The 11,354-nt window shown below is 40.9% G+C and overlaps 1 protein-coding gene across 1 annotated transcript; it reads left to right on the top strand.

Annotated features, from left to right (window-relative positions):
* Positions 1-9,456: 9,456 nt before the first annotated feature.
* On the top strand, positions 9,457-10,983 carry LOC107869086 (the record flags this gene model as incomplete). The annotated part of the gene is made up of 2 exons (XM_047405190.1): positions 9,457-10,039; positions 10,787-10,983. Coding segments are annotated over exons 1-2 (780 nt in total), but the record flags the coding sequence as incomplete, so codon positions are not given.
* Positions 10,984-11,354: the final 371 nt, after the last annotated feature.

The raw sequence follows: 11,354 nt of genomic DNA, 5'->3' as shown, positions 1-11,354 counted from the left end.
TGTGGTGAGGCCGAAAAGTACTGCTATCGGTAAGCCGCACGTCAATATAACAAATAATTTCGAAATAAATTAAAAGCGGTAGGCAAACAACTTTTAGGTTGACAAACATTATAAATCCTAAAAAAAAAAAGGGTTTAATTTAAGCCGGACGTAAGTCATTAAAGCAACCATGCTAGAACCATGGGACTCGAGGGGTGCCTAACACCTTCCCCTCGGTCAACAGAATTCCTTATCCGGATTTCTAGTTCGCAGATCGGAAAAATAAAAATTAAAGAGTCATTTTCTTTTTGAATAGGGATTCAATAAGGTGACTTGGGACACCCAAACTCAATTCCAAGTGGCGACTCTGTAAATAAAATAATCCCTTTTCAAAACGTCACTTTAATTGGAAAGACCCATTTTCTCTAAAACCAACTCCTTAGCGGGGGTCGGACGCGGTGAAAAACAGGGGGTGTGACAGATGGCGACTCTGCCGGGGAAACAACTAGAATTTCAGCTTTTATATTGACTTAATTGGCTTTATTTAATTTTGATATTATATATTGTTAGCCTAAATGTGATCTTTGCCTGCATGTTTATTGCTTTGATATTATTTGAATTGCAATATAAATTGTCTTCTCTCGCACACCCATCTGAGTTTTCTGAGATACTGTATATTCGGAGATGCGGTATACGCTCCCGAGCTTGAGATACCAGAGATGCGGCAACGCTCCTGGGAAGGATTCTGTAGTCACCCATGACTTAGGACGGAAAGGGACCAACAGTGAGGCCGGAAAGCCCTGCTACCGGTAAAGCTGTCCCTTGCCGACTCGAGTTAAACCTAACATAACTGGACTTGAACATGGCTATCCCTAATAGACTGCGATCTATTTGTATCATGTGTATTTTTGACTTAGTGGGGCTCGACCCTGGGGTCGGGTCCGTCTAGGTCAGGTTTCACCTTTTGAGACCATCATGTACATTTTATGTGCTATTTGTCACATTATAGGAAACGCCATATCGAATGTTGACCGGCTTTTAAGTGAATTAATTGATCTGAAAAAGGGGTTAAATAAAAATTTTTAAGAATTTATTTTAAAAAATATATAAGATTTTACATAGAACTTTTTTTTAGAGATTATGGCGTTTTAACGTCATGGTCTCGTTATGTTTGTTTTCTTTGGTTTTAAAATCTTTCTCAGGAATATCATAGAGCCCATTTTTGTCAAACATTTTAAATAATTTGGTCCACTATTTTATTTTAATAATTTAATCTCTCTGGTTCAAACGTCATCAAATTATTGTCTCTACTCCAGAGTGTTTGAGAAGACTTGGATACTTCCTGTTTTGTCAGTTATTATTTTCTCATGCTCATTTTGAAATCTTATTCCGTGTCATCTCGTCAACTTCTTTCAAAAATTATTTTTATCCTGCTTTAAGAGATTTAGAATAGAATTCTTATTTGCCATCAATATCCTATAGGGCAATATGAACTCGGTTGGAAGGAGTGACAAGAGGCCGAGGGATGACGAAATACCCCATTTCATGGTGTTGGATAAAGTTCCAAAGCTATTGCGGATATGGTATGACAATATGACTGACTATGAACAGGGAGAAGTATATAAACACTTGGGATTTTTAAGGAGTCTGTTGAATGTTGAACCACGAAGAGACGTGATAGAATCTTTGGTACAGTTTTGGGATCCTTCAAACAACGTATTCCGATTCTCCGACTTTGAGCTTACTCCCACACTGGAGGAAATAGGGGCGTTTATTGGAAAGGGAAAGAACCTTCATCGAGGAGAACCTATGATACCGAAGCATGTCACTTCCGAAAGATTTTTCGAGCTATTGCACATAAAAAAGAAGAACATAGGAGGCTGCCTAGAAAATGGATGGGTTCGTCTAGAATTTTTATACGAAAGATATGGTCAAGAAAGGGGATTCGAGTTGTTTAAATCAGAACTTAACAACGGGGGATGCTACCAAACCTGGAAAAAGCACAGTTCTAAAGCATTCATAGTGGCTTTTTTGGGAATCATGGTATTTCCAAAGAGAGGAGGAAAAATCAGCACCAATCTAGCTGCATTTATTACCGCTTTTGAGAAGAATCCTAAGGTCACCCTCGTGCCCATGATTTTGGCAGACATTTATCGGGCCCTGACGATGTGCAAAAGTGGAGCGGACTATTTTGAAGGATGTAACATTCTATTGCAGCTATGGATGCTCGAGCATATTCGTTACCATCCATTTGTTGTGGATTTTCGAGTCGAGTGGAATGATTATATCAAGGGCCATGAGAAGAGGATGGAGAACCAAAACTTTCCCGAAGGAATAAGAGCTTGGAAGGAGTACTTAGAGGGGTTGACGGCGGACAAGATAGTGTGGAATTATCATTGGTTCCCCTCAAAAGAGGTGATATATATGTCTACTTTCCGACCCTTCATCATTTTAATGGGTCTCCGAGGCGTTTAGCCCTACGTGCCACTAAGAGTCGTGCGACAATTCGGTCGACGTCAGCATATACCGCCAGTCGAGGATATGAAAGAGTTCATGTACGAATTCCTCCCTGACATCCCTCTAAGGAAGACTGAGATACTTAAGATCTGGGGAGGATGTGTACTTTCAGGTATCGATCACATGGTGGAAGACCGTGACAAGGACGAGGTAGACCATTGGTATCTGTCATGGTTTCACGACCAGCCTCCTCCTAAAGCAATGCCAGAAAGGTCGGCCAGAGAACAAGTGGATCGAGAAGCGGAGATCGAAGTCAGAATTAAGCAGGCTCGACGAGAGGTAGAAGAGAACTATCAGTCTACTCTTCACGTCTTAAATAATGATTTGGAAAGGGCTAGAGAAGAATTGGTTCACCATGAGGCGAAATTTGAGGCCAGAATTAGGTCGGTTCGTAAGGAGATTGAGAGAGAGAACCGTGTTGCCATGCATGCCCTACAAGAAGACTTGGATATTGTCGCTGGTGCTATGGAGCAACAATCGAGTGATTTTAAGAAAGAGAAGGCCTCGCTGATAAGTACACAGTCGAAGCTTCAGGCTCAGCTAAAAGCTTCCATGGAACGGGAAAGAGAAATAACGAGGCGCTTCACGACTTTTCAGAAGGAAGTTGAAGCTAAGGAAAATCAGTGGATGACCGAACGACAGGCACTTCACTATCAGATCGATGACCTTCATGAACGACAAGAAGACCTAAAGCATACCGTCCGCACTACGCAACATTGGGTGCAAAACTAACATGAAAGTATGATCGAGGCCAGGGGAGAAGTACTTCAGCTCAGTGAAACCTTGATTAATGTTTATGCTAAGTATCTTCACCAAGGCGATGAAAATCTGGGCCGTCAGACACGTGCTCTCGCTCCATATCTGCCAAAAGCATTATCCAGGATCTACTCAAGTCTGGGGGAGGATTAAGTTGCAAGACATCTTTGGAAGACATCTTGATGATAATTATTAAAGTCCTTGTTTCCTTAGAATTAGTTTCTTTATAGGTTTTTTTTAGTATTTCTCTAGTATTCTGAGTCTTTTCTAGTTTTAGATAATTTTAGTTTCCTTTCATTAAAGCTTTGTTTTAAGAACAGTTGGAAATGCACGGAAAATTTTGCGTTTGTTTCAAGTTTATTCTCCTTATTACTATCTATATATATATATATATATATATTTACCATATCCACGAACTACGTGATGATCTGATTCATGTAAAACATGATACGTAGGCAACCCTCGGCGGGTGCGATCAAATATTTTTTTTTTCAAGTTTCAGGTAATAATTTTAAGATGTTGGCATTAAATAATGAAAAAAAAAATTAATTCACCAAAGACGGGATGAAACAAGAAGGTTTTCCTAAGTCCATTTCAGGAAGGAAATTATTTAGGTGCATGACATTTGAGTTAGTTATGAATAAAAAAAAAATATATATATATATATATATCCCTAAAATCCTAACATATTTGTTTCTGTTGTAAAGAGAGAGAGAATAAGGTGGTTGGTTGTGGTCAAGCTGGCCTCACACCCGTACAACACAAGGTATAAAGAAAAAAGGAAGATGACTCGGAAAGAGGGAACAGAATCTGATAATAAAGAAGGTCGAGATCAGTTAGTCCCACGAGAGTCGCATCTTTGGAGGAGAATAGGTTATTGAAGCAACAAATTGCGGAAATGTATCAGGCCTGGGCGAATGGACAAGCCCCGCCTTCCTCGATTCCAGGCCTTTCAGATGCGAATCTTCCCAGTTCTACTCAAGCCCAAGTCGACGATCCACTTTATCCGCCTGGATTTGGTCCATACGCTAATGTGTCTAGCGCTGCTGGCACATCCACCATGCGTCCTCCAAATCCATCATTCACGAACAACCCGCTTTTTATTCTGGCCGTGACAACTAATATAAATCCTCCATCAATGATACAAAAGCCTATCAACGAACTAAATCATGATCAAGTCTATCCTCCTGAATTGGCATTCAAACCCGTAAATTCATATCAGTCCACTCATCAGCCTGAGTCTCATATCATGATTGAGAAGGCTATTATGAATGAAGAACGAGAAGAGATAGTTAGAAAAGTGAGGAGTCTGGAGCAGAGTATGAGAAACATACAAGGATTGGGAGGACACAAAAGCGTCTCTTTCAAAGACCTGTGTATGTTCCCTAATGTTCATTTACCGATAGGGTTCAAGACCCCTAAATTCGACAAATATAGTGGTCATGGGGACCCAGTGGCCCACTTAAAAAGGTATTGCAATCAACTCAGAGGAGCAGGAGGGAAAGAGGAGCTGCTTATGGCCTATTTCGGAAAAAATCTGACGGGAATAGCCTCCGAATGGTTTATCGATCAAGACATCTCCCATTGGCACGTTTGGGATGATATGGCTCAAGATTTTGTGCAACAATTTCAGTACAATCTCGATATTATCCCTGACTGCACTTCTCTCGCTAATATGAAGAAAAAATCATCTGAAAGTTTTCGAGAGTTTGCCATAAAATGGAGAGAACAGGCATCTAGAGTCAAGCCGCCACTGAAGGACCAGGAACTGATCGACGTTTTTCTCCAAACTCAAGAGTCCGATTATTTTCATCATTTACTAGCCGCGGTTGGTAAACCTTTCGCCGAAGCAATAAAAATTGAGGAAATGGTGGAGAATGGCATCAAATCAGGAAAAATCATGAGCCAAACCGCCCTCAGGGCCACTACACAAGCCATTCAGAGTGGATCAGGTAGTTTCGGAAATCGGAAGAAGAAGGAGAAAGGATCCATGATGGCGTCAGGACCGGGCAATGCCCAAAGGGGACGGAACTCCCCTTACGTTCATGTCCAACAGGGACAACCCAGCCCTCCTCAACATTATTATACGCCTCAACCTGCTGTTCTTAATGCTCAAGCGTATGCCCGACCTCCGCAGCGTCCACAATGGTGGGCACCTGCGCCACAAGGTTTTCGTCCGCGGCAGCCGAATTTACAAGCCCCTCGTAATCCGTATGTTACGGCAGACTATATAAGAGAACAGAGGCCAAAGGAAAACTTCACCCCAATTGGAGAATCATATACGAGCCTGTTGCGGAAATCGGTCAAATTAGGATGGATTGAACCTGTTTTGCCTTTCAAAGTGGATCCGAATGCAAGTTGGTTTGATCCTAATGTAAGGTGTGAGTACCATTCCAACGTCCAAGGTCACAGTACCAAAAACTGTTGGAGTCTGAAGAGAGCCATTGAAAAGTTAATCGAAAGTAAGGCAATCGTAATACAAAAAGAAGAAGCACCGAATGTCACCGACAATCCACTTCCTAATCACAGTAACACACACATCGTGGGGATGATTTTTAACGATAGAGACTGCAGGCCAGCAAGCCAAGCAATGCCAGAAATAGGCGCCTTGAAGGAAAACCAGGGAGAAGCATTGAAGTATATGCCAAGAGAACCACTGATCGTGAAAGGAGCGAGTTCCATTATAAGACCCCGAGATTCAGAAAAGATGATATTGTATGTTCCTGCAAAGCTAAAGGGAATAACACAAGATGGGCCAAAACTATATGTTTCGAGTGGTCCCGCAGGGTTCGACCTACAGCACAACAACATGAGAAAGATAACAGAACCCATTGTCGTAAGACACGCAGCACAGCTCCCAGTGACAAGCTTAAAAACCATCCCATGGAACTACAACAAAACCACGATGATGTACAAAGAAAAAGAGGTCATGAAAGAAACAAACAAAACAGGGGGTTTGACTCGATCGGAAAGATGCTATGTTCCAGAAGAATTAAGGAGACCAAAACAATTTAAAGATAGTCAAGGGCCAATGAAAACACCTGTCACAAATGAAGAGGCCGAGGAATTTCTGAAGAAAATGAAAACCCAAGACTATTCCATTGTCGATCAATTGAGGAAAACCCCGGCTCAAATATCATTATTATCCGTGCTGCTACATTCTAAAGAACATTGTCAGACACTGGTTAAGTTGTTGAATAAAGCATACGTCTCGAAGGAAACTATGGTATGTCAAATAGAAAGGATGGTTCGTAGAATATTTGAAGCAAATAGAATCACTTTCACTGATGATGAGTTACCCACAGAAGGTTCTGGTCACAACAAGGCTTTGCATCTGACTATCAAATGCGAAGGATATTACATAAAAGGGGTAATAATCGATGGAGGTTCAGGAGTAGATATCTGTCCTCTCTCTACTTTGCAAAAATTAAAAATCAACCCAGATAGGATTCGGTCCAATAATGTGTGTGTTCGGGCTTTTGATGGTGTGAAACGAGACACAATTGGTGAGGTAGATCTTACTTTGGTTATTGGACCAGTTGAGTTTACGATCACCTTTCAAGTAATAGACATGGATACTTCCTACAACCTGCTTTTGGGAAGACCATGGATCCATACGGCTAGAGCCATACCCTCTACTCTGCATCAAGTAGTTAAGTTTGAACACGATAATCAGGAAATCATTGTACATGGAGAGAATGACCTTCCCATACATCGAGATCCTTCTGTACCCTGTATCGAAACAAAGGGGGGTTGTGAATCTTCCATATATCAAGCCTTTGAAATCGTGACAGTTGATCAAGTCGTGGAAGGCACGCCGATTCTGGGGCCTCATCTCTCTTCTACTTCAATCATGGTGGCTATCCAAATGCTACAAAATGGTTATGAACCAGGAAAAGGATTAGGGGTTTCGCTGCAAGGAATTATAAACCCCGTGGATCCATGTGGTAACCGTGACTCCTTTGGCTTAGGCTTTAAGCCTACCGCAGCAGATAGAAAATGCGCAAGAGAGCAGAAGAAGAAGGATTGGAAATTGAAAAATCCGGTTCCACACATCAGCCAATCTTTCACGAAAGCTCAAAAGGAAGAAAATCAATACCCATATTCTAACAAGGATGTGGATGAAATATGTCAAGATCTCAAGGAAATATTTCATGAAGTAAACATGGTTCAGATGGGTGAAGGCCCTAGCCATGCAGATGTGCAGTTCGTCGGGCCAAACATCAAGCTCACTAACTGGAAAGCCACTCCTCTCCCCACAAGGAAGGAGTCTTGGTAGTTTATTTTGTTGTTTCGTTTTTCTTTCTTTTGTATTTGGACTATTCTCAGGGTTGTGGTCCACATAGTTTAGTTGCTCTGCTTTCATGTTAACCCTCTTATCCTTTCCGATTCAACTAAATGAAATTCAAGTTTTCTAGTAAATTTATCTTTTCTTCCCTCTTTTAATTTTTATTTTTTTATTTTTTATTTTATTTCAGTTATGTGAATACTGGCTCCAATAACATGGCATGTACGTGGAGTTCACATTTAGACCCTAAAAAGTTGTCTAATCTCGAATCAGCAAACCAAACGGTAGATGAATACGATGAAGGTGAAGCTGATAAGGAAGTCAAAAAAGGATTGGATCAATTTGAGGATAAGCCCAAACCCAATTTAAATGACACCGAGATAATAAATTTGGGAACTGGAGAGGAGGTTAGAGAAATAAAAATAAGTATTCATGCGGATCAGAATATCAGGAATGATATTGTTCAGATTTTGATCGAGTATAAGGATGTTTTTGCTTGGTCCTATGATGATACGCCGGGTCTAAGCACGGATTTGGTGGTCCACAAACTGCCTACATACCCTGATTTCTCACCGGTCCAGCAAAAGCAAAGAAAGTTTAAAACTGACGTGAGCGATAAAATCAAAGAGGAAATCATGAAGCAATTAAATGCGACCGTGATCAGGGTCGCTCAGTACACCACATGGTTGGCTAATGTGGTGCCCGTACCAAAGAAAGATGGCAAAATCAGAGTTTGTGTTGACTATAGGGATTTGAACAAAGCAAGCCCTAAAGATAACTTTCCGCTACCCAATATTCATATCCTTGTTGATAATTGTGCTAAATATGAGATCCAAACTTTCGTGGATTGTTATGTCGGATATCACCAGATCCTGATGGATGAAACGGATGCAGAAAAGACTGCTTTCACCACTCCGTGGGGTACTTATTGCTATAGGGTCATGCCATTTGGTTTAAAGAATGCGGGAGCTACGTACATGAGAGCTATGACTACTATTTTTCATGACATGATGCACAAGGAAGTAGAAGTATATGTTGATGATATCATTATCAAGTCCAAGACACGAGTCGATCATGTATATGACTTGAGGAAATTCTTCGAAAGATTGCGAAAGTATAATCTTAAGCTCAATCCAGCCAAGTGAGCATTTGGCGTTCCATCCGGGAAACTTTTGGGTTTCATAATTAGCCGCAGAGGCATTGAATTGGACCCCGCCAAGGTAAAATCTATTCGAGAATTGCCGCCTCCGAAGAATAAAACTGAGGTCATGAGTTTTCTTGGAAGGCTGAATTATATAAGCAGATTCATCGCTCAGCTCAACACTACATGTGAACCGATATTTAAGTTGCTAAAAAAGGATGCTGCTATCCAATGGACAGACGAATGTCAAGAATCGTTCGACAAGATTAAAGAATATTTGGCAAATCCTCCTGTGTTGGTCCCACCGGAACCTGGTAGGCCTTTATTTCTATATCTGTCAGTGATGGACAATTCTTTTGGCTGTGTTTTAGGACAGCATGATATCACAGGCAGAAAGGAACAAGCAATCTATTATTTGAGCAAAAAGTTCACGAGTTACGAGGTGAAATATACTCTTTTAGAAAAGACATGTTGCGCCCTAACTTAGATTACTCAGAAGTTGAAGCACTATCTTTCGTCTTACACAACCTACCTCATATCTCGAATGGATCCTTTAAAGTATATTTTTCAAAAATCTATGCCCACAGGCAGATTGGCGAAGTGGCAAATTTTACTTACAGAATTCGACATTGTGTATGTTACTCGTACCGCTATGAAAGCGCAAGCATTGGCCGATCATTTGGCAGAGAACCCAGTTGACAATGACTATGAGCCTTTGCGAACTTTCTTTCCTGATGAAGAGATAAATTCAATTGAGGAAGAAGTTTAAGATGATATGTATACATGGAAATTATATTTTGATGGGGCAGTTAATGTCAAAAGAGTAGGAATTGGGGCGGTTCTTGTCTCACCAACCGGGCATCATCATCCCGCCACAGCACGACTTCGTTTCTTTTGTACTAATAACACAGCAGAATATGAAGTTTGCATCATGGGGTTAAATATGGCAATAAATCTGGATGTGCACAAGCTAATGGTGTTGGGAGATTTCGAATTACTCATTCGACAAATTCAAGGTGAATGGGAAACGAGAGATATCAAGCTCATTCCATACAAACAGTTCGTGGAGGACCTTAGCAAAAGGTTTGAGTCTATCCAGTTTAGACATATTCCCAGATCCCATAATGAGCTGGCTGATGCCCTGGCTACCCTAGCTTCTATGCTCCCGTACCCAGGAAATACGCATTTCGACCCATTAGAGATACAGATACGAGATCAACATGGTTATTGCAATATAATTGATGCAGAACCAGATAATGAACCTTGGTACTATGATATCAAACGCTTCCTAAAGTCAAAAGAATATCCAATACACGCCAAAGCAGATCAAAAAAGAACCATTAGGAGACTTGCTAATGGTTTCTTCTTAAGTGGGGAGATCCTGTACAAACGAACCCCAGACTTGAACTTGTTGAGATGTGTTAATATTCAGGAAGCTGAAAGAATCATGAATAAGGTACATTCGGGGGTGTGCAGTTCGCATATGAATGGCTATGTTTTGGCAAAGAAGATCATGCAGGCAGGATATTATTGGTTAACTATGGAGCGAGATTGCTTTCGCTTTGTTCGCAAGTGTCATCAGTGTCAAATTCTTGGTGATTTGATCCACTCGCCACCTTCAGAGCTGCACCCTATGTCTTCTCCTTGGCCATTTGTTGCTTGGGGCATGGATGTAATCGGTCCAATAGAACCAAAAGCTTCTAATGGGCATCGATTCATACTGGTCGCTATTGACTATTTCACTAAGTGGGTAGAAGCTGCTACTTTCAAATCAGTCACGAAGAAAATAGTAGTGGATTTTGTTCATTCGAACATCATATGTCGTTTTGGTATACCAAAGTCCATCGTCACAGACAACGCAACCAATCTCAATAGTCATCTAATGAAGGAAGTTTGTGAGCAATTCAAGATCGTGCATCATCATTCTACCCCTTACCGTCCTAAAGCAAATGGAGCCGTTGAAGCAGCAAACAAGAATATTAAAAAGATTCTTAGGAAAATGGTCCAAGGATCTCGACGACAGTGGCATGAGAAATTACCGTTTGCTCTTTTAGGATATCGCACAACTATCCGTACATCGACTGGCGCAACTCCTTATTTACTAGTCTATGGGACCGAAGCTGTAATACCCGCAGAAGTCGAAATTCCCTCGCTTCGAATCATTAGTGAAGCCGAAATTGAAGATACTGAATGGGTCAAGTCTAGACTAGAACAATTATCATTAATAGATGAAAAGAGGTTGACGGCAGTCTGCTTCGGTCAATTATACCAGAAAAGGATAGCGCGAGCTTACAATAAGAAGGTACGTCATAGAAAATTCGAGGCCGGTCAACTTGTGGTAAAATGTATCCTTCCACACCAAGAAGAGGCTAAAGGAAAGCTTGCTCCAAACTGGCAAGGTCCATACATAGTCAGACAAGTATTATCAAATGGGGCTTTGCAACTTACGGATCTGGATGGAAAAATGACAGAAAAAGCTATCAACGCCGATTCAGTCAAAAGATATTATATTTGACACACTTGAGCTTAACATTCTCAAGTTGAGATGACGAAAGACCATCATTCTACTAAATGTCATTAATCCCTCGTCAGCCCTTCGAGCCTTATTTACCTTTCCTTGCTTACCCTCTTTGGAGCCGAAAAAAATAATAATAATAATAATAATAAAAAAAA

The sequence above is a fragment of the Capsicum annuum genome, unplaced genomic scaffold (assembly GCF_002878395.1).
Source record: "Capsicum annuum cultivar UCD-10X-F1 unplaced genomic scaffold, UCD10Xv1.1 ctg75703, whole genome shotgun sequence".
Taxonomy (NCBI): domain Eukaryota; kingdom Viridiplantae; phylum Streptophyta; class Magnoliopsida; order Solanales; family Solanaceae; genus Capsicum; species Capsicum annuum.
Note: the sequence above shows the minus strand (reverse complement) of the source record. Positions and strands in the feature narration are given on the sequence as shown.